The sequence below is a fragment of the Halichoerus grypus genome, chromosome 11, assembly GCF_964656455.1.
Source record: "Halichoerus grypus chromosome 11, mHalGry1.hap1.1, whole genome shotgun sequence".
Classification (NCBI taxonomy): domain Eukaryota; kingdom Metazoa; phylum Chordata; class Mammalia; order Carnivora; family Phocidae; genus Halichoerus; species Halichoerus grypus.
The window spans coordinates 69398961-69426670 of record NC_135722.1 but is presented as its reverse complement, the minus strand read 5'-3'; the positions used below and the strand labels follow the sequence as shown (position 1 = coordinate 69426670).

The 27710-nt window shown below is 37.2% G+C and overlaps 1 protein-coding gene across 3 annotated transcripts in view; it reads left to right on the top strand.

Moving 5' to 3' along the window:
- GRM5 (glutamate metabotropic receptor 5) overlaps nt 1-27710 on the top strand; it is a 552376-nt gene that overhangs the window by 377525 nt on the left and 147141 nt on the right. For all 3 annotated transcript variants that reach the window (XM_078058659.1, XM_078058660.1, XM_036081919.2), the window contains exon 4: nt 15650-15885. In XM_078058659.1, coding sequence (XP_077914785.1) covers nt 15650-15885 — 236 coding nt within the window. The remainder of the gene's footprint in view (nt 1-15649; nt 15886-27710) is intronic.

Below are 27710 nucleotides of genomic sequence, written 5' to 3'. Positions count from 1 at the left end.
GAAGGCTCCTCCCAACCAAACAGCCTGGCCAGTGACCTTGCCCAATAGCAGAACAGAGCCATTGGCCTACCTGATTGGGAAGCCCAGCCTGTAGTCCCACCCAATTTCAGGGCATAGTCTGTGTCCCCACCTGATTGTAGAACACAACTTGAGACCCTGTCTGACCACAAAGCTCTGCCAGCAGGTGAACGGAGTCCAGCCAGCAGCACCATCCAGTGAAAGATCGTGGCCTGAGACTCCACACAACCAGGAGCAACTGAAAAGCCAAGCCCATAGCCCAATCAAGAAGTCCAACCAGTGGCAACTCCCCAACAGAACATAGCCAGCAACCACACCTGACCAGAGGTGAAAACTGTCAACCAAAAATACTCTACTAGGCAAATTGTCCTTCAGAAATGAAGGAAAGATAAACTCTTTCCAAAACAAACAAGCAAACAAAAAGCTAAGGAGTCCATCACCACTAGACTTGCCTTACAAGAAATGCAAAAGGGTGTTTTTCAAGCAGAAGTAAGAAAGATGCTAATTAACATTGTAAAAATATTTAAATATGTAAAACTCATAGGTAATGGTAAATAGATAAACTCAGATTTGAATATTGTAATGCTGGTACATAATTCATGTACAATTCTAGATTAAAAGTTTAAAAACAAATATATTAAAAATAACCATAGCTACAATGATTTGGTGTTAGATACATAATATTTAAAAAGGTGGACATTATAATATCAATAGCCAAGAATGAGAGGATGGGAAAAGTAAAAGCTAAAATTTCTGTATATTATTGAAGTTAAGTTATTAATAGCTTAGAGTAGGATGCTATAAGACATTTTTTCATAAACCTCATGAAAAGCACAAAGGAAAAATCTGTAGTAGGTACACAAAAGATTATGCTAACAGAGTCAAAGCATACCACTACAAAAGATCATCAAATCACAAATGAAGCCTGCAAGAGAGGACACAGTAACAAGGAATCAAACCAGAAAAATAAAAAAACAACAAAATTGCAATAGTAAATCTTTACATATATATAATTACTTTAAACATAAATGGATTAAATTATCCAACCAAAAAGCAAAAAATGGCTGAATGGATAAAAAAAAACAAGATCCACCAATATGCATCCAAAGTAGGCATACAAAAGATTCACTTTAGCTTTAAGCCCACATAGACTGAGAGTGAAGGGATAGAAAAGATATCTCAAACAAATGGAAACCAAAAGAAAACAGGGGTAGCTATACTTGTATCAGAGAAAATAGACTTTAAGTTAAAAATGGTCAAAAAAGGACAAAGGTTATTATGTAATGATAAAGGGCCCTACCCATCAAGAACATAAAACAATTGTAAATACTTATGCACCCAACATCAGGGCTTCTAAATATATAATCAAATACTAACAGAACTAAAGGGAGAAATAAACATCAAAACATTAATAGTTGGAGACTTTAATACCCCACTCTCAACAATGGATATATCATCCGGACAGGAAATCAATAAGGAAACAGAGGATTTGAACAACACTATAGATCAAATGGACCTAAAAGACATATACAGAACATTCTTTCCTACAGCAGCAGAATACACATTTTTCTCAAGTGCACACAGAACATTTTCTAAGATAAATCATATATTAGGCCACAAAACAAGTCTCAATAAATTCAGGAAGATAGAAATTATGTCAATTATCTTTTCCTACCACAATGGAATGAAACAAGAAATCAATAACAGGAGGAAAGCTGAACACTCATCAAAAGGAACCATTATCTTAACTTCTAACACTGTAGGTTAGCATTGTCTTTGTCTTAATTTAATATGAATGGAATGTTTTTCTCATTTGTGAATATTTTTTTCATTCAATGTTATGCTTATATTATATATTTTGCTTCATGTAGCAGTACTTGTTCATTTTCATTCTATCTGTACTGATTATGTGAAGTAAACCACACTTTATTATCTTTTTAACTGGCAATCAAGATTTTGGTTGTTTTCAAAAACAGGACTATTGCAAATATTGCTCATGTAAACATTCTTCTACATGCCTTTTGGTGTGTATATGAGAGCATTTCTACTGGGGACATGCCAAAGAGTGGAATTGCTTGGTCATAGTGTATGCTTATATTCAGTTGTTATAGACACTGCCTCAGGGTGCCTGGGTGGCTCAGTTAAGCATCTGCCTTTGGCTCATGTTATGATCCCAGGGTCTTGGGATTGAGCCCCACATCAGGCTCCCTGCTTAGTGGGGAGTCTGTTTCTGCCTCTACCCCTCCCCTCCACTCGTGTTCTCTCTCTGGCTCTCTCTCTCAAATAAATAAGTAAAATCTTAAAAAAAGACACTGTCTGGTAGTTTTCCAAAGTGATTATACCAAACTATACTTACACAGTCAATGTTTGAGAACTGAAATTGCTTCAGATTTAACCCTGCTCTATGTCCATCTTTTTTAACTTTAGCCATCTATGTTGGTGTGTAATGCTATCCATCGTGGTTTTACTTTGTATTGCCCTTATGAATGAAGTGGAGTGCTTGCTTTATCTATTGGCCATTTCAAAGCTGTTCTGTGAAGTATAGTGTTCAAACTTTTTGACCTTTTTTTCTATAGGACTTATTTTTATATTAATGTATATGAATTCTTCATGTATTCTAGAGATGAGTACTTTCTAAATTATCTATCATCTACCTACCTATCTCTTAATCCATCTATTGTCTATCTATCTACCTGCACACACACACACACACACACATACACACACATACACACACACACACACTCCAGGGATCTCTTAATTTGTGGCCTCCTTTTCATTCAACCAGTGATATCTTTGATGAAAATATATATATATATATATGCATATATATATGTATATATATATATGTCAACTTTATTATAAATACTTTTGATAATCCTGATTTTATGGTTAGTACTTTCTGTACTGTGTTTGAGAAATCTTTCTTATCCTAAGATGATGAATATATTCTCCTTGTGTTATATCTGGAAGTTTTTTGTTATCAGCTAGAAGCTTTATTGTTTTACCATTTACATTTAGATCTACAAAATGCCTGGAATTAATTTTCATGGATTAAGTATCAGGATTTTTTCCATATAGATATAGATTTTCATTCATTTAATAGAATATTTTTTTGTGCTTCTTTGTGGTGTTGACTTGGTCAGAAATCAAATCTCTGTATACAGGTAGGAGGATCGCTTCTCGGCCTTTTGGCTAAGATCAAGTGTATACAGGTAGGACTCTGTCCCATTGGTCTGTTTATCTATCTCTACAAATTATATATAGCTGTAACTTTATACTAAGCCTTGGCATCTAAATGGTGTATTTTCCCGACATTGTTCCCTTTACCAATATAATAGTGACTATTCTTAGTCATTTATATATCCACACAAATTTTAGAATCTGTTCATAAATATCCTCTACATCTCACCCCACCCCCAAAAAACTGCTTAAATTTATTTTAATTGAATGATAGACAATGTAGAGATAATCTGAAGCTATGTCTAATATTATGTTGCTCCAAAGATTTGCTTTTGCTGCTTTCCAGCAGTTATAACAGAGAGCGACCATTTTAATCTAATTTACTATTGAGATGATTTGAAGTTGGGTCCCATTTTTGTTGGGGCTTGTCTTTTTCTGGTTTGGCCTGACAACAAGGGTATAGCCTTTAAAGATCACAAATGAAAGCGTGGAGTATTTCTCTTTGGAGGTCCAAAATTCCAATTATTTTATTCTTCAATCCATTGTAACTGTGTAAAGCTCTGCCCATCTTTTCAGCCTCTTAGCCATTGCCTTATGCTCAACTTCTAAGCTTCTCAGCAACTGTCTACAAATAAGCAGATGGCTCAAGGGATAGTACCAAATGTCTTTTTTCACATCTGTGCTCTCTTCTCTCCCAGATATTTGCTGATCATGTTTTGGAGTAATGTTAGCCCAGAACTTAAAAAACTTTGAACCTCACTTTCTGCTTTTGTCCCAACCCCTTAGCCACTCATCCCTGCCTTTCAATGAATTATCACTACTCAAAGGGAAAATCATACCTCAGTACAATTTTGTTCTCTCTAGGATCTTGGTCCCTGAGACCTGGCTGACTTGACAGCTTTCTTATAGCATAAGCAGACATTTTTCAAAGTTGATCTAGCTTTTCTAATTGTCTTTAGTGGCGGGTGTGTCTAATCTATCATAGCTGGAAATGGAAGGAGCTGTTCAGTTTCTAATATGTGACTTACATTTTCAGTCTATTTGGATTAATTATTAGGCCTGTAGCATCTAAATTCATCTAAATTTTCAGGCTTTTAGGTTCTGACTTTTATCTGGCTTCTTCAGTAATGACTATTTCTAAACCTTAGTCTCACACCCAGAGCAATTTTTGATTATTGACTCGTCTTCCACAGCTTGTAAGTGTTCACTGGTAAACCATCTCTGATAGATGTGAGAAGTTAACAACAGACTTGGTTTCAGTGGGTGTCATGGGGATATTTTGTCAAGGAAAAACATGTTGCCTCAAAATGAAATGTGAACTTAAGAGAGTCCATTCTGTGTTTATGTACAGATATCAAGGTCTCTTGAGCATCTCCTAATAGCTCTTTTCCTTGTGAGTAGAAGGATTCTTAATAACTGTGCCAGTGTATTCTAACACGAAAAAGATAGGGATTTTTTTTCAGAAGATGGATGCAGTGGTTTAAGGCAATTCTTTGCTTACAGTCCCAGGGAGAAAAAAAAAAAAGAAAGAAACGAATTCCAAATGTGTGCATGTGTGTGTTTAACAGAAATTAAAATAACTGTTCTCTCTACATTTTCATGTACAAAACCAGATCACTTTGGACACAGATTTGGATCAAAGACCACATTAATAGGTTGTTTCGATTTCTAGATTTAGGTAGACTGAATTTGAATCCTATATAACCCTGGGTGATTTATTATTTTTCCAGCTGAATTCTCTTCATATGAAATGTGAAGATAGAAAATATCATATGAGGGGTCCCTGGGTGGCTCAGTCAGTTAAGCATCCGAGGATGCTTGATTTCTCCTCAGGTTGTGATCTCAGGGTTGTGGAATTGAGCCCATATCAGGCTCTGTGCTGGGCGTGGAGCCTGTTTCAGATTCTCTCTCTCCCTCTCCCTCTGCCCGTCCCCCACCCACCCTCTCTAATATACAATGAATATGAATATATAAATAATACCTGGCAGAGAGGAAGCACCCATAGAAAGTGCTTAGAGCAATGCCTGGCAGACATCAAACCCTAAATACGTGAGGACCGTTACTACTCTGTAAGTTCTTATTTCCCTGTCTCTAATGCTGCCGAGTGGGTAAGGAATGACAGCTTTTCTTCTCTTTAGTCCTCATCTGCAGCACTCTGCAGAGAATTTAGCATGTGCGTGTTACTCATTAAATGCTGCTAACTGGAACAGTAGGTCAAATACTGCAGGCAGGTTGAGGAAAGTATGAGGAAAATACAGTAGATCTGAAATTATGAAGTCCCTGATGCCGTGTTTTAAGATATAAGGGAAGAAAACAAATTGGTGTGTGTATGGTTGGGGGGTAGTATATTCACCAGCATCATCATGAAATATGCCTTATTGTTTGGAACTTAATAGGTGTTCAATAAATAATTACTCTGAACATTATGCTTAGTTTACTGGCATAACAGAAGAAATTAGTCCAAGTCAGTGAAAAAGGGGTTTGAAAACTGGAAGGTTATCCTAAGTAAGGAAGCTTCATGAGAAAACATAGAAAAGGTTATAGAAAGCTGTGGGTACAGTAGTCTACTCATAATGCACTTTCTCCATTTAAATGAATTATCTTACACAATTGCCTCAATTTTTGCATTTCTCCAAATGGCTATAATATGACAAGAGAAACAATAGATTGCACAACTCACAAAATAATCTATTCACAAAGATCTTTCTCAGCTTCTCCTCTGTGAAGGATGTGTATGATAAGGAAGTATTAGCCTGGTGATTGGTGTTAAAGAGGAACAAGTCTTTAAACCAGAGGGAAGAATGCTTATCATCCTGAGGTCTAAATTGAAGCAAGTTCGATGTTTCAACTATTCCAATATGTTTAATACTCTCCATAATTTTTGGTAATCCCCAAGCCTTTGGAAGTCTGTCTATTGGGACCAAACCGAGAATTCAGTCAAACCTCCTACAATTAATTGCATTCCTTCCAATATTAACATGCTTTGGCCTTCCAAGTGAAGAAATGTAGCAGAGAGGTGGGAAATGCGTAATAACTTTCTATTACTGTGTAGCAAATTACCACAAATTTAGCAGCTTAAAACAGTATTCATTATCATCTCATGCTTTCTAGAAGTCAGGGGTCCATGCCTGGCATAAGTGGGTTCTCCACTTAGTTAAACAGGCTGAAATCAGAGCATTGGCTGAACTGCATTATTTTCTAGAGGTTTTGTGGAAGAATCTGCTTCCAAGCACATTCAAGTTTTTGGCTGAATTCAGTTCCTTTTGGATGCGAGCCTGAGTCCCTGTTTCTTTGCTGGTTGTTCGCCGCATGGCACTCTCAGCTCCCAGAGGCCACTGTGTTTCTTTACACAGAGCTACCTCCATCTTGAAAGCCAGCAATGGAGCTTCTCCTCCAGCCCTCTCACCTCAAATCCCTCTCATGTTGGAATCTCTTTGTCCAGGGACAGCCAGTCACTTTTCAGGGATTACCTGATTAGGTCAGATAACTGAGGTTGATCTCCCTGTATTTTTAAGGTCAATCTATCTGGGACCTTAATTGCATCTTGAAAATCCCTTCACAGCAGAACCTATCTAGATTAGTGTTTGACTAAAAAGGTAGGAGAAGGTATGTGTGCACCAGAGAGCAGCAATCTTGGGTGTCATGTTAGAATTCTACCTATGCAGCCCTAGCCCTACACTCTGCTCCCCATCCTCCATTACATGCCTCTTAAATATGTCCCCTTAAGAAACACTTCATGCTATCATCACTGTAAGCACTGGAGTTTTGCAGCTAGAAATATCTGGGTTTAAATCCCCTCTATATTTGCTGTGAAATTTTGAGTAGGTTTCTTAATCCCTCAGAGCCTCAGTTTCCTGAGCAGTAAAAACCAGGGCTAAAAATAGTCACCTCCAAAGCCTACAGAGAATTAGGGAAAGTAATATGATAGAAATCACCTGATCTATGCTAGACATATAGCAAACTTTAGGTTCCTAACTTTTTATCCTTCTTTTGAATGTCCTAACATAGCTCCTCCAATCCACATTTACTTATTCTTTATAAAGCCTTGGAAATTGGGAAAACTCATATTTATAAACCCCAGAGATAGGTTGATTCTCAGTAAGTAACCTAACCATTTTCTCAAAAAATCTACATTGTGCTTCTCTTTAGAATTAAATAATCCATTAGTGTTGAATGGTGTATATTCATAAGAACTTTTGTCTGAAAGCTCAATATCCTTCCTTACTTTCCACTATTATTTAGAGATTCTAAGACCTCCTACTCCCCCAGAGGAGAAAAAAAAAGAAATATTATATGAAGACAGCCAAGCAGTCAGTAGACTCCCACTATTAGAAAAAAAAAAAAAAAATCCTGAATAAAATGCTATTGGTAAAAGATTTGGCAGGATGATGATTACATGTGGGTAGAACAGCAGTTTCCATAATAATTATGTGGGTTGTGAAGAGATTTTGAAAAAAAAAAAATGCTGGGATGCAGCCTAATGAATGTACTCATTAACCTTAATAGCATCAGGTAGAGAATGGAGAGGACCATTTTGGAGGGGGGAGTCAATTCAGCCTTCAGAGTCATTTTACAAGGTGCATCTGACAGCAGAGCATCCTCAATTAAAAATGAATATATGCAGTTATCTTAAAATAATTCTCTATAATTTGAAGTTTGCCTTTTAAGATCTAATTTTCTAATAAGTTATATTAAACGTATCTTGAGTGCTTACTATGTGCCAGGCTTTATAATAGACATAAAGATGAGGACTTTTCCAAAGCATAACATTTCTAGTCTACTTAGAGAAAACAAAAATAAATATGATGACACACGCAAAACTAAAAGCATCATAGTATTGCCCCGTGAGTGCAGGTTTTGTCTTCCTGTTCACCACAAAACCCCTATATTTAGCATATTAGTTACCCAATACTTGTTCAATGAATAAAGGAATAAGTGTCCCGGCATTTTGGAAGCAGAGAGGGGGAAACTGTTCAGCCCAGGAGAGCTCAAGCTAGGTTGCATTCTAGCCCAGGCTTGGCAGATGAATTAGATTTTAAAATCAGAAGACATGTGACGTGTTGAAGAGGTGGCACTCTTTCTAGAGGGAATAGTGTACTCAAAGGCCTGGGGGTGTGAATGTGTGACACATCTGAGGCAAAGGAATCTATGTGTTACGTCTCCAGGACACAACATGTGTGTGCTTACTCTCTGCAGCACTGACATTCTGACACGCAGGACTGAAGAATGACCACGGGTGCCTGGCACAGCCGCCCAACCCACATCTCCTGACACTAATTTAATGACTGCTCCCTTGGAGGAATAGTCATTCCGATGCTTACATTTTTAATCTGGTATTGCTCCTTTTGAAACAGACTTGGAGGGGATTTTTCATGTTGTTTGCCCACGGCAGATGCCTCCCAAGAACTCTGTGGAGTTATACTGAATCATTGGATTGTTTGAGAGTTCAACTAATGAAATCCATACCCATTGTATGTGATTAGCCTTCCATGTAAATAAATCAAGAGATTGTAAATGTTAAGAACTGAGAGTTTGAAAACACCCAGAATACTAACTGAGGTTATTGGGGAATAATCTCAGGGAGGTAGGACAGGAATGTGATTTTTCGTAAGTGATGCAGTGACTGGAAACCTAATGAATAGTACTGTTTGCAGATAGACTGAGGAAAAAGGAAAGGGCATGTTCAGTCCGAAGGATAAATGAGGAGACTGCCAATGGGTCGTAAGTCAGGATTGCCCATTCAGCCAGGTCATGCCTAATGGACTGTTGGCTCCTTAAGGGCATGTACTAGAACCTACCACAGTGTCTGTGCAGTTCGAATGCACAGAAGAGGCATTCAAAATGCTTATTGAATTAATGAGCTGGAATGAATAGAACATGGAGACTGTAACTAAAGGATCATCCAATGGCAATTTTCTGTGCTACATGTATTTTTCTGTTTTCCATAGCAATCACTTAAAATATATTAACAGGAAATGAGGAAATGAATATTATATCATCTGCATTATACAGATTTAGATTTTGATAATAGAAACAATTTTTTTAAATTATTTAACATCTCTAATAACATTTGATAATTCATAAACTTTTCTCTTCATAATTTTCCAAGATTTTTTCTTATTCCTGTTAGCATGTAGCCTTCAGGGGCTTCCACATTCCAGAAATATATTTTGATATTAAATCTATTGGTTATAAACCCTGAAGTAATTATTTTACAACCATAAGTATTGATCTGCTTTATATATCAGTGATTTAATAAAATAAATGATAAAAATAATAATTCTAAGGTTACAATATTTATATTGTAAGGACATAATGGTATAGAGTATCAAGTCTTTAGAGTTCTATAATTTTCATTATTTCTCATTTTCTGATTGCCAACAGCTATTGTTCAGCATACAAAAATACTAAATATAATAGATTAGGGTAGGTTAATATGGCACTGGACCAAAGATAAGAAAATTGTTAACTTTTATTTTTTTTAACATTCAAATCAGTTGTATATGTAGAGAATAGATAGAAATCCAGGAGAAAAGAACTACTAGAGAGCATATAAAAGGAAATCTGACACACAATCATCACAGACTCCAGCTTGTATTCATTTTCTTTTTTTCGCCCCAGACCTGTTGTCTTCCTCTCCTTTACATTTAGGATGTTTTATATCTGCAATATCATCACAATAGCATTAATGTCCCCCATAAACCGTAAAAATCCCCCTTTACCCCTATTCTCCACACATCTCTTCCTATGGATTCTTAGAATTCCTTACAAATGAGGCTCTGCAAGCCCACTGCTCCTGCTTGAAATTCAGGCCTCCAAACAGTTTCCGAGACCACTGCAGCACATTTTCTAACTTGATTCCCTGAACACTCATCTACGACCACTCTGATCTGTTAAACTGCTACCATAGTTCATCCGGTTCTCATTGTCTCCTCATTTCATTTCCCACATTAAAAGCCACCACTGGCTCACTGTTGCCCAAATGAAAAAGTCCAAACCCTTGGGATGACACAACAGACCATTAGCAACTGGTCTTCCTCTGCTTACTTCTCATTGGCTCACTGTCCTGGGTGATCTACGTAGCTCCGATCCTTCATAGTCACTATTTTCTGATCCCCAAATACCTTCTCCCTATCTAGGAAATAACATTTCAAAATACCATTATCGCTCCATTATCCATACTTTTCAAGCTCAGTTTAAAACTGATCTTCCAGGGAGCCTCAGTGGCTTGGTTGGTTAAGCTCCGGTCTCTCAGCTTGAGCTCAGGTCATGATCTCAGGGTCCTGAAATGGAGCCAAGTGGAGCTCTGAGATCAGTGGGGAGTTGGCTTGGGATTCTCTCCCTCTCCCTCTACCCCTATCCCCCTCTGATAAATAAATAAATACTTAAAAAAAATAAAACTGGGAGCGCCTGGGTGGCTCAGTTGGTTAAGCGTCCAACCCTTGATTTTGTCTCAGATCATGATCTCAGGGTGGTGAGATCGAGCCCCGAGTCAGGCTCCATGATGACTGTAGAGCCTGCTTAAGATTCCCTCTCCCTCTCCTGCTGCCCCTCCCCTGCACTCTCTCTCTCTCACAAATAAATAAGTTTCCTTTTATAAATAAATAAATTAATTAATTAATTAATTTAAAAAACTGATCTTCCTACATAGTTATTTACCGATGTTCTCTCCCATTGCATTTGTTTCACACCTGCAACAATATTTATTTGTATGAGTCATTTATTTATATATCTGTCCTTCTTTCTCATTTCTCTACTAGTCTGTGAGTCTTGGAGTGTAGTGTCTAAAACCTATTTAACTTGTTTTTTTCAGTCTCAATACAATGTCAATACATAATAAATGTGGTGAAGTGAATTTTTCTTCACAACATTAATTGATCCCCTGTGTGGGAAAAATCATATGCACCTGTACCATTTAGGTTAGGCTTGGCCATATGACTTGCTTTCATCAATGAAATGTGAACAGAAGTGACCTGTGCCACTTCTGAGTAGACTACTTAAGAACAATTGCATGTTTTTTCCTTCCACAACATTGGCCATGTCCCAGAAGGAAACTGTTCTTTCAGACTGTGTCTCAGAATGAAGGCAACATGAAGCAGAGTTATAGACCATCTGCAATGAATCTAAAGGCTAAGCAAGAAATAAACTTTTGTACTAAACCACTGGGACATTGGAACTGTTTATTGCCACAAAATAATTTAGTCTAAGATAGGTAGATATTTAATAAATGTTGATGAAAATAAGAAAAGCTATAGAGATATGGAAGATGAATCATAGCTAGAGAATTCCAGAGTCAATTTTGTTAAACAACAATCTTCTGTTGAAAACAGATAAAAATTAAATTTCCATGAATTGCTAATTAGGAGAAATACTGGAAATTGAGGGCTGAGAGGAGAAAGGAGGATATGTAGATAATAGAGTAGGAAAATATATTTTGGTAATGCAATTTGGAAAGAAAATGAAAGTAAATTCTTGCAGGATGAGCATGTCCTTAAGATGTCTTCAGGGAGAATTTAAAGAATCTCAGGTATCTACTAAGGAGGTGTTTTTAGAATGGGTACATATTAAAGATTCCTCCTTTAGTTAAGCCAAGTAAGCTAAAAATGTTTTTCCTATTTTAAATGTCCAACTCACTCAGTTTCTATAGTCAAAGAAAAGCTGGAGGCCTGATTAATATAACACTCCAATGAAGGATATTATATGTACACCAATTAAGAATATTATATGTACACTTAATTCTTGTTATTCACAGTAGTTATGTTCCACAAACATGCACCAAACATTGAATTAGTGAATAGTGACCACTGTCCCCAGGGGAAGTATAGGTTTAAATTGCTGGGGGCCTCTACTCACAACATTTCCATCAAGTAGGCAGTACATAACCTTGCTTTATGCATGTTCCTGTCTAAAAACACCTTATTTAATATATATTGTTGATTCATTAATATTGAACTCACAACGAATAGCACTTTACTCATGCATGAATGCAGCTGATTTTAAAAATGCATTTTCTATGTAGGGGATATCACAGCCTTCTTGCACTTGGGAACTCTAGGCAACACATCAGCACTATGCTGGGGCATTATTTTAAACAGTGAAATCAACAACAAAAAAAACTCACAAAAATACAAAAACCCTGATACTAAATAGATCATGAAAAGAACACTTGTTTATAATATGAAAGCTAAAACAAGAAAGCAGAGGAGCATGTTGTTCAGTCTCAGCTGGGAATGTGCACATCAAGAGACTCAAAATTTTTGCCACTCTGTGCATGTGTGAAAGTGACCACAAAAGTGCCATGAGTATTGATTTGGGGATTGCAAATAAATTTTAGCAAGTAGATGAATTTGCACATACAGAATCTGCAAATAATGAGGATTAACTGTGTATCAGGGAATCGGAAGGAAAATAATGAAATGGATTATGGGGAGATGGGTAAAATGTCCACCAGTGAGAAGGGAAATTAGATAAATGGATGGTTGGATGGATGAATGGATGGACATGATGATAGATGATAGATAGATAGATAGATAGATAGATAGATAGATAGATAGATAGATGATAGATAGATAGATGGATGATAGATAGATACTAAATCTAGAGAGATGTTTTAAAAATGGTGTATTTTTAGTTTCTTTCCTTATCTTCCTCCCCACTCTTTATTCCTTATTTGGTAGAATAGATGTTACCCAAAAGTATTTAGGTAGTACTTGACAGTCTAATCTATCAATGTAATGTAAAGCATTAGATCATAGAAAAGTAAGCGCCAAGTTTTTCTTGGCATTTCATTTTGCTTTTGGATTATTTCTTACTTAGAGATACCCTATCATCTTAACACAAATCTTAAAAGCACATTTTTATGAAAATGTTAATATTTAATAACCTAAAGTCAACATGACACCATCTACCTTAGCCAGCATGGAATGAAGTTTCTTGAAACTTACATAGCAGACATTCCTCAGTAAGTTTAAATAGAATAACCCTGTTTTGTCAAATAGATATTGGAATTTTCTGTTTGCATACAAACTCCATTATGATTTTTTACTTTGCTGTTGAATGGAAACATCTGGAACAAAACTGTTTTAAATTCACAACTCTAACTTATAGACTACTAATAAAACATCTTTTGCCAGATTCTTAAAAATGGAGAAGAGATTTGTACCTGGAAAAAAAAAGCTAAAGAACATGATGAGAATTGAGTCAATTAACACACTCTGGCCTGGATACTTTTTTTGTGGAAATATATCCTCCAAAAAAGTTTATCAAGACAAGCTTTTTACAATCCCCATTAAATTCAGTGAATGAATTGTGAAGGGTAAATTGGAACCATTATAATCTTACATTTCTTATGTAATATTCATAATCATAGTGTTACATAAGAGCGAGCTAGCATTAACAAAAGGAGCAATTTAAATTCCCACTTCTTGGAGAATGGGGCTCTGCTTGACAAACAGCCTTTCCTGCCCCATTTGCAGCACGCCCCTGCATCTCCTCCAGCGCCAATGAGACCCACACTCTCATACCAGTGATATAATAAACCCTCCACAACAGAGGGAGAAAATGAGGCAAACAAGCCCACAGCATTTCAACTTGTCAGCTTTAAATAAAATCTTCTGCAGCTGAAAATGAGAAATTTGAGGGAAGAGAATCTGTGAAGTAACCAAATTCAACACTGGGACAAAACATATTGCATGACTTATTAGTGTTTTTTTCCTGATCTGCCACAAAAGTTTTGAAATTTCACCATAATTTTCAACGAAATCTCTTTTGTCAGCGACGACTTAGAAGAAATGGTTCATTTTGTTTGTTTATTTTTTTTCTCCTCTTTTACCCATTGATGCCTTAGGAAACATCTCAAGTTATGGCAAGCCCCTATGATATCTTAATGACTAATCCGTGACCTTTGGAAAAACTCTCATCAGTTTTTAAGTCAGAGTTGCCATAACAGAGCATGCTAGAAAAAAAGTACATGTTTTTTATACTTATTTTAATTAATTACTTATATAATACCTTCCCCAGCACTGATTTTTATATGCAAAATATTGGAGCATGCTCTCCACCTACAAAAAAAGTTAAAAAGACAAAAATGCATTTGAAGGAAGATAAAGGGAAATTTACATTCTGATAAATATATCTAATATGGATGAAATAAAAAATGATTGTGAATGTAAATCCTTTCCCTCCCCCTTTCCCCAGTGCCTGCCCTCACCACCTCACCCTACTCCCCAACCCCCCACCCCCCCACCCCCGCCTCTTACCTCCAAACACTTCCTGCTTTGCTTTCAGGAGGCTCCGTTCTGTTTCCACTCAGCTCTCTCCAAACCCCTTGTCTTCCCTCTTTGTTACTTTTTCTCAGTGTTAAAATGTCCCTTGACTTTCTTTATCTTTCCTGAAAAAGCACTTGCCTGTCTTCAAAGGAAGGACAGCCTCACTGGGTCCCAGCAGATACTTAGCACAAGTTGTGCATCTTCCAATGGGAGAGAGGATGGAAAAGTCAGTATCGGTTGTCCTGAATGGCTCGAGGTGTGCCCAAATTTGATATAAACATATTTTTATGTCTTTTATTTCCGATGTTGTGTCTCACATATTTTCCAAATAAGTTTAGAATACTTTCCCCTTATTCTTTTATACTCTTATACCATTGTAACACAAACTCTCTGATTTCAAACTCTTTTATTTTAAAATTCCTAGGTTACTTTGAGTGGTCAGTACATAAAATGATAGCAATATTGAAGTGTATGATCCCTGTCACCATCCTTGATGGCTCATTGTTAAGAAGTTTTTTAATCTGTCCAATGTAAAACAGGATTTCATATGTGCATTTTAAATGTATTAAAGAAGTACCATGTGATAGGAAAGAGTATATGGATTGTGGATTATGGGACACCATTTGAAGTGTTGAAGAATCTATATTTAACAGAATGACCATAATCAGTTTTTTTAACCTCCTTATAATTTACTTGTAAAATGTGAAAAAAAATGAATATCATGTCATAGGATGTTAAATTAATATTAGGTGTGTTTTAGAAATATTTTCATTTTTACTTTATGATCATTATAATAATTATTATAAAGTAAAGGAACAGAATGGATTTAAAGTTAACTTGACCTAGCTATCCAGTAAATAGTATGAATGGTGATATCATGCAATTTCCATGCATATACTGGTTTTACAACCAGTAAAATTCTGCAAAAGCATTAGGTTATTCTCCACAGTTGGAGGTTAGTAAGACTGGTGCCTTCTAGCCCTCTTAGACCCAAAGTTCCCATGGTGTTTTATACTCTTTATTCCAAGCTTCTTTTTCAGTAATCATGTAGGTATAATGTATATCCTGGTGTGGCTTGAAGAGCCATTTAATGACTGAACTTTTCAAAAGGAAAGCAAATATGGAATCATTTCCTTAGAAGATATTTGTTCTGAACTGAGCTGGTTTTTGTTTCCCCACAGTGATGGCTGGGCAGACAGGTATGATGTGACAGATGGGTATCAGCGAGAAGCTGTTGGTGGAATCACAATCAAGCTCCAGTCTCCTGATGTCAAGTGGTTTGATGATTATTATCTGAAGCTCCGGCCAGAAACAAACCTTCGAAACCCTTGGTTTCAAGAATTTTGGCAGCATCGTTTTCAGTGCCGGCTGGAAGGGTTTGCACAGGAGAACAGCAAATACAACAAAACTTGCAATAGTAAGCAGATTTATTGTTTCATTTAGAGTGGATAAGGCTAAGGCTCCAATTTAAGTAAAATGTGTCAGGGGGATAGTGGCTGTAATCTGTTAGAGAAGACGACTCTTACAGAAACAGAGTGGGTATTGCTACTTACAGTGATAAACGGACTTTATTCTCACTAAGAAAAACATATCAGAGCAAATGTTTGCTCCATGGAGATCTCCAACAATTTTATTATTTATATCATTCAAGAAATTGGCACTGTGCTGAGAGGATAACGTGAGCTCCAGAGAGGAAATGCTGTTGCCGCCCTTGAAGGCAAGAACTACATTCTGCTCATTTTGATTGTCTTTAGCAGTTAGCACAGCGTTAAACACTTCGTAAGGGTTTCATATATTCTGAAGAATGAATCAGTGAATATTGAAGGACAGAGCCAATTCCCAGCAGAGATTTGTTGTGTATAGTTATTATGTGTCGGGAGACACATCTGAGCAGAGCCATGCATTCTTTCATATGTATAAGGGCTCACGTTGTCCCAACTGTTGGCTTTGGTTGTAAGGGTACCAAGGTGAGGAAAACTAGTTACTGCTCTCAAGACGTTAGTGTCTAGAAGAGAGATAGTCATGCCAGCCAATGTTGCAATCCAGTGTTGTAAGTGGTATTATAAGAGTTAAACACGGGGTCTTGGTACTCTTATTTATAAGTTGCACATTGAAAGGGAATCTCGACTCTAATCACCAAGGTAGGGCCAATATTGATCTATATGTCAAGTTTTCCAAAAATTAAGGTTTGTTAAAATTGATAAGGGATTTGTTGAGACTGCCTTATCCCCACATTGTGTAACAAGAACCCCATATGCATTTGCATAGGAATAAAATGTTTGAGTTAGTGGTACAGGTGTCTTTTATCCACAATGCTGGAACACAACAGTGCTTTGGGGCAGTGGGTTTGAAATCCTGGCCCACAAACCAATTTCAGTTCACAGAGAAGTTGTCCCATACCAGCACAAAAATGAGAATAATGGGAATGATATAGACAATTTTTCATAATGCACTTTCCCTCCCAGTTCATGTCCATCCTATATTTTTTGGTATCAGTTCATTCTTTTCTGAAATGAAGAAGGGAGTAAATGGTGATTTGTGATTGTTTTTAAATGTCAGTTCTTGCTAAAATAAGAACTTGGCAACCTTATGTCAGTTCCTATTAGGGTAGTGAGGGAGGGGAGGGATGCTGGAGTGTGGGATTTTGTACTGGTCACTGAAATCCAGAAATTACAGAAGGCTCATGGTGTGAGCCTGTGTTTGTTTCTCTCTCACTTCAGATACTGCTGTCCAAAATTTTCAAATGCTTGTTCATTTCCTTTGCTTTTATTTTTATTTTCAGGAAAAAGACATGTGTGAGAATACATAGTATTGTGACTTCTGTTATACAATTTCAATTGTTATAGATAATTTCATATTTTTGACCATTCTATCCAGTTTTTTAAAAATTTTTTATTGTTATGTTAATCACCATACATTACATCATTAGCTTTAGAGGTAGTGTTCCATGATTCATTGTTTGTGCATAACACCCAGTGCTCCATGCAGAACGTGCCCTCCTTAATACCCATCACCAAGCTAACCCATCCTCCCACCCCTCTCCCATCTAGAACCCTCAGTTTGTTTTTCAGAGTCCATCGTCTCTCATGGTTCGTCTCCCCCTCCGATTTCCCCCTTTCATTCTTCCCCTCCTGCTATCTTCTTCTTTTTTTTTTTCTTAACATATATTGCATTATTTGTTTCAGAGGTACAGATCTGAGATTCAACAGTCTTGCACAATTCATAGCGTTTACCAGAACACATACCCTCCCCACTGTCTATCGCCCAGTCACCCCATCCCTCCCACACCACCCCCCAATCCAGCAACCCTCAGTTTGTTTCCTGAGATTAAGAATTCCTCATATCAGTGGGGTCATATGATACATGTCTTTCTCTGTTTGACTTATTTCGCTCAGCATAATACCCTCCAGTTCCATCCACGTCGTTGCAAATGGCAAGATTTCATTCCTTTTGATGGCTGCATAATATTCCATTGAATATATATACCACTTCTTCTTTATCCATTCATCTATTGATGGACATCTTGGCTCTTTCCACAGTTTGGCTATTGTGGACATTGCTGCTATAAACATCAGGGTGCACGTACCCCTTCGGATCCCTACATTTGTATCTTTGGGTAAATACCCAGTAGTGCAATTGCTGGATCGTATGGTAGCTCTATTTTCAAATTTTGAGGAACCTCCATACTGTTTTCCAGAGTGGCTGCACCAGCTTGCATTCCCACCAACAGTGTAGGAAGGTTCCCCTTTCTCCGCATCCCCGCCAACATCTGTCGTTTCCTGACTTATTAATTTTACCCATTCTGACTGCTGTGAAGTGGTATCTCACTGAGGTTTTGATTTGGATTTCCCTGATGCCGAGCGATGTTGAGCACTTTTTCATGTGTCTGTTGGCCATTTGGATGTCTTCTTTGGAAAAATGTCTGTTCATGTCTTCTGCCCATTTCTTGATTGGATCATTTGTTCTTTGGGTGTTGAGTTTGATAAGTTCTTTATAGATTTTGGATACTAGCCCTTTATCTGATATGTCATTTGCACATATCTTCTCCCATTCTGTCAGTTGTCTTTTGGTTTTGTTGACTGTTTCCTTTGCTTTGCAAAAGCTTTTTATCTTGATGAAGTCCCAATAGTTCATTTTTGCCCTTGCTTCCCTTGCCTTTGGCAATGTTTCTAGAAAGAAGGTGCTGCGGCTGAGGTCGAAGGCTGTGTTCTCCTTTAGGATGTTGATGGACTCCTGTCTCACATTGAGGTCTTTCAACCATTTGGAGTCTATTTTTGTGTGTGGTGTAAGGAAATGGTCCAGTTTCATTCTTCTGCATGTGGCTGTCCAATTTTCCCAACACCAATTGTTGAAGAGACTGTCTTTTTTCCATCGGACATTCTTTCCTGCTTTGTCGAAGATGAGTTGACCATAGAGTTGAGGGTCCATTTCTGGGCTCTCTATTCTGTTCCATTGATCTATGTGCCTGTTTTTGTGCCAGTACCATACTGCCTTGATGATGACAGCTTTGTAAAGAGCTGGAAGTCTGGAATTGTGATGCCGCCAGCTTTGCTTTTCTTTTTCAACATTCCTCTGGCTATTCGGGGTCTTTTCTGGTTCCATGCAAATTTTAGGATTATTTGTTGCATTTCTTTGAAAAAAGTGGATGGTATTTTGATAGGGATTGCATTGAATGTGTAGATTGCTCTAGGTAGCATTGACATGTTCACAATATTTGTTCTTCCAATCCATGAGCATGGAACGTTTTTCCATTTATTTGTGTCTTCCTTAATTCCTTTCATGAGTATTTTATAGTTTTCTGACTACAGATCCTTTGCCTCTTTGGTTAGATTTATTCCTAGGTATCTGATGGTTTTGGGTGCAATTGTAAATGGGATCAACTCCTTAATTTCTCTTTCCTTTGTCTTGTTGTTGGTGTATAGGAATGCCACTGATTTCTGTGCATTGATTTTATATCCTGCCACTTTACTGAATTCCTGTATGAGTTCTAGCAGTGTTGGGGTGGAGTCTTTTGGGTTTTCCACAGAAAGTATCATATCATCTGCAAAGAGTGAGAGTTTGACTTCTTCTTTGCCGATTTGGATGCCTTTGATTTCTTTTTGTTGTCTGATTGCTTTGCCTAGCACTTCCAATACTATGTTGAATAGCAGTGGTGATAGGGGACATCCCTGCCGTGTTCCTGACCTTAGGGGAATAGTTCTCAGTTTTTCCCGATTGAGAATGATATTCGCTGTAGGTTTTTCATAGATGGCTTTTATGATATTGAGGTATGTACCCTCTATGCCTATACTCTGAAGAGTTTTGATCAAGAAAGGATGCTGTACTTTGTCAAATGCTTTTTCTGCATCTATTGAGAGGATCATATGATTCTTGTTCTTTCTTTTGTTAATGTATTGTATCACGTTGATTGATTTGCGGATGTTGAACCAACCTTGCAGCCCAGGAATAAATCCCACTTGGTCGTGGTGAATAATCCTTTTAATGTACTGTTGGATCCTATTGGCTAGTATTTTGGTGAGAATTTTTGCATCCATGTTCATCAGGGATATTGGTCTGTCATTCTCCTTTTTGATGGGGTCTTTGTCTGGTTTGGGGATCAAGGTAATGCTGGCCTCATAAAATGAGTTTGGAAGTTTTCCTTCCATTTCTATTTTTTGGAACAGTTTCAGAAGAATAGGTATTAATTCTTCTTGAAATGTTTGGTAGAATTCCCCTGGGAAGCCATCTGGCCCTGGGCTTTTGTTTGTTGGGAGATTTTTGATGACTGCTTCAATTTCCTTAGTGGTTCTAGGTCTGTTCAGGTTTTCTATTTCTTCCTGGTTCAGTTTTGGTAGTTGATACATCTCTAGGACTGCATCCATTTCTTCCAGGTTATCTAATTTGCTGGCATAGAGTTGCTCATAATATGTTCTTATAATTGTTTGTATTTCTTTGGTGTTGGTTGTGATCTCTCCTCTTTCATTCATGATTTTGTTGATTTGGGTCATTTCTCTTTTCTTTTTGATAAGTCTGGCCAGGGGTTTATCAATCTTTTAATTCTTTCAAAGAACCAGCTCCTAGTTTTGTTGATCTGTTCTACTGTTGTTTTAGTTTCTATTTCATTGATTTCTGCTCTGATCTTTATTATTTCTCTTCTCCTGCTGGGTTTAGGTTTTATTTGCTATTCATTCTCAAGCTCCTTTAGGTGTAGGGGTAGGTTGTGTACTTGGGACCTTTCTTGTTTCTTGAGAAAGGCTTATATTGCTATATACTTTCCTCTTAGGACTGCCTTTGCTGCATCCCAAAGATTTTGAATACTTGTGTTTTCATTTTCATTGGTTTCCATGAATTTTTTAATTCTTCTTTAATTTCCTGGTTGACTCATTCATTCTTTAGTAGGATGCTCTTTAGCCTCCATGTATTTGAGTTCTTTCCGACTTTCCTCTTGTGACTGAGTTCTAGTTTCAAAGCATGGTGGTCTGAAAATAGGCAGGGAATGATCCCAATCTTTTGGTACCGGTTGAGACCTGATTTATGACCTAGGATGTGATGGATTCTGGAGAATGTTCCATGGGCGCTAGAGAAGAATGTGTATTCTGTTGCTTTGGGATGGAATGTTCTAAATATGTCTGTGAAGTCCATTTGGTCCAGTGTGTCATTTAAAGTCTTTATTTCCTTGTTGATCTTTTGCTTAGACGATCTGTCCATTTCAGTGAGGGGGGTGTTAAAGTCCCCCACTATTATTGTATTGTTGTCAATGTGTTTCTTTGCTTTTGTTATTATTTGCCTTATATAATTGGCTGCTCCCATGTTAGGGGCATAGGTATTTACAATTGTTAGATCTTCTTGTTGGACAGACCCTTGAAGTAGGATATAGTGTCCTCCCTCATCTCTTATTACAGTCTTTGGTTTAAAATATAATTTGTCTGATATAAGGATTGCCACCCCAGCTTTCTTTTGGTGTCCATTAGCATGGTAAATGATTTTCCACCCCCTCACTTTCAATCTGGGGGGTCTTTGGGTCTCAAATGAGTCTCTTGCAGACAGCATATCGATGGGTCTTGTTTTTTTATACAATCTGATAGCCTGTGTCTTTTGATTGGGGCATTTAGCCCATTTACATTCAGGGTAACTATTGAAAGATAGGAATTTAGTGCCATTGTATTGCCTGTAAGGTGACTGTTACAGTATATTGTCTGTGTTCCTTTCTGGTCTATGTTGCTTTTAGGCTCTGTCTTTGCTTAGAGGACCCCTTTCAATATTTCTTGTAGGGCTGGTTTCCTGTTTGCAAATTCCTTTAGTTTTTGTTTGTCCTGGAAGCTTTTTCTCTCTCCTTCCATTTTCAAAGACAGCCTAGCTGGATATAGTATTCTTGGCTGCATATTTTTCTCATTTAGTGCTCTGAATATGTCCTGCCAGTCCTTTCTGGCCTGCCAGGTCTCTGTGGATAGGTCTGTTGCCAATCTAATGTTTCTACCATTGTAGGTTACAGATCTCTTCTCCCGAGCTGCTTTCAGGATTTTCTCTTTGTCTCTGAGACTCGTAAGTTTTACTATTAGATGCCGGGGTGTTGACCTATTTTTATTGATTTTGAGAGGGGTTCTCTGTGCTTCCTGGATTTTGATGCCTGTTTCCTTCCCCAAATTAGGGAAGTTCTCTGCTATAATTTGCTCCAATATACCTTCTGCCCCTCTCCCTCTTTCTTCTTCTTCTGGGATCCCAATTATTCTAATGTTGTTTCGTCTTATGGTATCACTTATCTCTCGAATTCTGCCCTCGTGATCCAGTAGTTGTTTATCTCTCTTTTTCTCAGGTTCTTTTTTTTCCATCATTTGGTCTTCTATATCACTAATTCTTTCTTCTGCCTCATTTATCCTAGCACCTAGCGCCCCCATATTTGATTGCACCTCATTAATCGTCTTTTTGATTTCGACTTGGTTAGATTTTAGTTATTTTATTTCTCCAGAAAGGGTTTCTCTAATAACTTCCATGCTTTTTTCAAGCCCAGCTAGTATCTTTAAAGTGATGATTCTGAACTCTAGATCCGACATCGTACTAATGTCTGTATTGAATAGGTCCCTGGCAGTCGGTACTACCTCTTGTTCTTTTTGTTGAGGTGATTTTTTCCGTCTTCTCATTTTGTCCAGAAGAGAATAGATGAATGAGAGAACAAAATGCTGACAGGGTAACAACGTCCCCAGAAAATATACTCTAAACAAATCAGAAAAGACCTGAAGCAGGGGGAAGAGAAAGGGAAAGAGAGAAAAAAGAAAAAGAAAAAAAAAAAAAGGAAAAGGAAATGATAAAGATAAAAACAAACAAAAACAGAACAAAACAGAAAAAAAAACAGAATATGATCAAATATGATCAGGCTGGTACATAGATCAGTGCCACACACTAGATTTTGGGTATATTTTGGTCTGTTAGAAGAAAGTGCCTCCCAAAATTTTAAAGAAAGAAAAACTTATATATGTACAAAAATAAGGGTTGAAATGATGAAGGGATGGAATATGACTGTAAAGGTGAAAATTATAAAAATTTTTTAAAAGGAATTGATAAGAAGTTGTTTGAAAAAAGAAAGAAGAGGATTTAAAAAAAAAAAAGAAAAAAGGGGAGAGAATGTGATCAGGCAGGGGAGTAGAAAAAAGCCATACACTAGAGAGTTAGGGTATATTTTGATCTGTTAGAAGAAACTATCTCAAAATTTTAAAGAGAGAACAACAACTTATATATATATGCCAAAAAAACGGGTAACTACTATAAAGGGATAGAATATGACTCTAAAAATGAAAAATAAGAATGTTTTTTAAAAAAGGGATTGATAAGATGTTGGTTGAAAAAGGGAAAAAGAAAAATTCAAAAAAAAAAAAAGACAATTAAAAAAAAATTAACTTTGAAAGACTAAAGAATCATGGTAAAAAAGCCATGGATTCTATGTGCAGTATTCCCCTAGCGCTGGAGTTCTGCCGTTCTCATTGATCGGTAAACTTGGTCTTGGCTGGCTGTTCTCACTGATCTTCTGGGGGAGGGGCCTGTTAGCACGGTTCCCAAATGTCTCTGCAGGAGGCGGACTTGCCCTGCCCTTGCCGGTCCAGCCTAAGTAATCTGCTTGAGTTTGCTCTCCGGAGCTTTTGTTCCCTGCAAGCTTTCCTGTACAGCTTTGGAGGCCGAGAGTGAAAATGGCGGCCTCCCAATCTCTGCCCCGAGGAGCCGAGAACTCAGAGCCCTGCTCCTCAGTGAGCCCCCAGAGAAAAGCAGTAAGCCACTCCCGTCTCCCCGGTCTTCGGCCACACTCCATGCTCCCCCGGCCTGTGACCGAGCATTTCTATCTCTGGCACCCGACCCCGTGCGGAGTCTCCAAATCCAGCAGATCCCTGCGGTGCACTCCCGCACCTCTCCTCCCAGGGGAGGAAGGTGAGTCTCCCCGGATCTGCCGCTTGTTGGGTCCCTGCTGGAGGAGCAGTGGCCCGACTGTGCCCCGGATCACGGTTTATGACAACCCTGAGCTGAGAGCACGCACCTTGGCTCCGTCTCTGCAGCTGGCTTCCCTGCTCTGATACCTGGGAGCTCTGCCACACTCAGGCACCCCGGTCTTTCTGTGACCCCGAGGGTCCTGAGACCACACTGTCCCGCGAGGGTTCCACCCCCCACTTAGCCACTGGAGTGATGTCCCTCAACGGAGCAGACTTCTAAAAGTTCCGATTTTGTGCTCGGCTGCTCTATCACTTGCCAGAAGCGGCCGACAGAGGCCCCTCCCCCGCCATCTATCCTCCCAAATATCGCCTCGGATTCACTTCTCCGCTCGTCCTACCTTCCAGAAAGTAGTCGCTTTTCTGTTCAGAGAGTTGTTGCTATTCTTTTCTTCGATCTCCTGTTGAGTTTGTAGGTGTTCAGAATGGTTTGATCCCCATCCAGCTGAATTCCTGAGACCAGACGAAATCCAGGTCTCCTACTCCTCCGCCATCTTGCTCGGCCCCTCCTCTATCCAGTTTCTGATGGCCACAGACTTATTTCCTCTCCTGAGATTTGGGAAACTCTTCTGCTCTGGGTTCCAATTCTATGATTGTGTACAGATTACTATATGTAGCTACATTCAAGGAGTTATAAAGAGTAAACAATAGATATGATCTAATCTTCAGTCTCTTTTACCAAGGTGCTAGTGACTGTCCCTAACAGTGTGGCTAAGGGAATTTTTCCAGTTGATCTTCATCCTCTTTTGTACCAATGTTCTTTTCCTATGCCTTTTTGTCTGAAATGTTTTCTCCTTGAAATAGTTCTTTGTTTCTCTACTGTTAGAGACCTTATTTAGATACAGTCTTGAAAAACTCTTTAATTGATTTCCATGGAATATTATTTCTATGGAAATTGTTCTGTTAAAGCGTCCCTTTCAACCTATTGCTGTAGCTCTCTGTCTTTCACGTAACTACCCTTATATAATTTCTCTGCTCAGAATTGGTTCCTTACTCTAGTATTAGAAAGCACTCTTCAGCTACTCTGCCACCCCTGGAATCTTATCTGACAACGATGTCATTTTGTACATAAACATGGACACTTATGTGAAGTACCTCTGTTATTCTTCTCAATAAGGGAAGCACTATGATTATCCTTATTTAAAAATAACAAAACCAAGATTTAGAGAGAAAAAATAACTTGCTCAAAGTCACCTAATTATTAAACACTGGAACTTATACTTGGACTCAGGTTTGTCTAAAGTTTAACCAATATGATATACTAAAGAGATAGAATATGACAGTTTTCTAAAAATTGCCATCAAATTTGCATTATATAATAGTTAATAAATAGGCCAAAGATACAAAAAAGAAAAATCTTAAAATTATTTGTATATGACTATGGAATGCAATAAGGGATACCCAAATGTTCACTACTCTCTACTTTTGACCATATTTCCTTATTTATTCAAATGTCCTTTTTGTATCTTAATCCCCATCTTCAAATTTAGTATATGTGCTGCCAAAGCGAGCACTATCTTAATCCCCATCTTCAAAGAGGTCCCAGTAGGTTACTTGTATTATAACACTACTGAATTTACCAGTGTTTTCCTAAATATAATGCACTTAAGCCCTTTCATCAGGCAGTGTGCATAAGACAACCATTTTTGAGTTGGAGTGTTAAGAAGTATTAAGAGTTTAACATAACATAATAAAAAAAAAAAGAAGTATTAAGAGTTTGTAATTCATGCCAGTCAAGAAGTTTTACGTTACTCACTGTCTACAGTATATTAAATCGAACAGAGAGTTCAAAAAGAAAAATGGCTTGACCCAAAGAATAGAAATATTCATAGCTGAATTACGCTTATTTTTCTTAGGAGATTCTTGGGAGGCAAAGTATAAAAGTTAGGAGAGATATCTAAATCTAGTAGTCCAGAATTAGCAGCAGCTTTATAGAGAATATGCCCCATTCATATGAATTCTTCAATGCCTGTTAGCTTTGCCTATTCTTATATAATATAAATAGAATCTTACATTATTTGGTTTTTTGTGTCTGGCCTTTTCCCCTCAAAGTAATGTGGTAGAGCTTATCCCATCATTGCATATATTAGTAGTTTATTGTTTTTTATTGCTGCTATGTCATGTCCCTTTGTATGGATTTACTACCTGAATTTACCTATCAGTTCTTCTATAGATGGACATTTGGATTATTTACAGTTTTAGGTATTAGAAATAAAGATTTTATTAATAAGTATGTATGTATTTTCTGGAAGACCTATATCCTAATTATTGTTAGATGTATACCTAGTAATGGAATTGCTACATCATAGGCTCTGCATATGTTTAGCTTTAGTAGATAGTGCCAAGCAGTTTTCCAAAATGATTGGACTAATTTCTACTTTCCCTGAAATGTATGAGAGTTCAAATTGCTCTGCACTCTTGCCAACACTTGGTTCTATCTTTTTTTTTTTTAAAGATTCTGCAAGTGTGTGTTTGTATCATATTGTGATTTTGATTGGCTTTCCATTATCTATTACCAAGTTACGTTCCTTCTCATATGCTTATTGGAAATTTGGGCATCTTATTTTGTAAAGTGTCTGTTCAAGTCTTTTGCACATTTCTTTGAGTTGATTATCTTTTAACATCTATTTTAAGACTTCCTTATATAATGTGGATATATGTATCATGAAAATTGCCCAATTAGACCATGGCTTATTTTTAGTTTCTATTTCTCTCATTAGTTATTTGTTTTCTATTTGTCCACTTGTTCTTCAACTTTTTATTTCTCTTTTACTGCCTTCTTATGGATTCATCAATAATTTTTATTATCTTATTCTATCACCGCTCTTAATATTTTTGTTTCATCTCAGTATAATTCATTTAGTTTTCAATAGAAATTACTAAATGAATCTTTAATTTAAGTTGGTTCTTGTTTATATTCAAAAATCTTGCAAATATTTATATCTGTTTATCCCCCCACACTATTTTTTGCTATTGCCATATGATTTATTTCTATATGTATTATGTACCCCACAGGCTTTGCTAGGATTGTTGCTCTAAATGGTCAACAGTCATATTTACCCACTTTAGTGTTCTTCATTCCTTCTTGTACTTCCTTGCTTTCACCAGTGATATTTTTCAGCCTAAAAAATTTCTTTTAGTATTTCTTGTAATATAGGTCTACTGCCAACAAATTTTATCAGCTTTTTTTCATAAGAATATCTATATTTCACATTTATTTTTGAAAAAATGTATTCGCCAAGTATAGCTTTCTGTATTGCCGGGTCTTCTTCAGTTTATTTAATTTTTCTTTGAAAACAGTATTCCATTTTGTTTTCTGTATTCCATTATTTCATTGAGAATTTAGCCATCATTCTTTATGTTGTACCCTTGATACAAATGTGTCTTTTTTTCTAGGCTTTTAAGATTTTTTTTAAGTTTTTAGTTGATTATGATGAGATTAGGTGTGATTTCCCTTATATATATTTCATCCTTTGGGTTTCCAGAACTTCTTAAACCTGTGGAAGAAAGACCTGTATCAGTTTTGAAAATTTCCCAGACATTATTTCCTGAAACATTCCTTCTGCCACATTTTTCTCCCTCTCTGCTCCTTCTTGTGCTCAAATACACCTATTAGATTATTTGACTGTGTGATACAGGTGACTTTTTCTCTGGGCTTTCTTCTCTTTTTCCTCTCTGTGCTTCAATTTGATTCGTTTCTATTATTCTGTCTTTGATTATACCAATCATATCCCCACCTATGTCCCATCAGCTGTTAAACAAAATAAGTTTTTAATTTCAGATATGGTGTTTT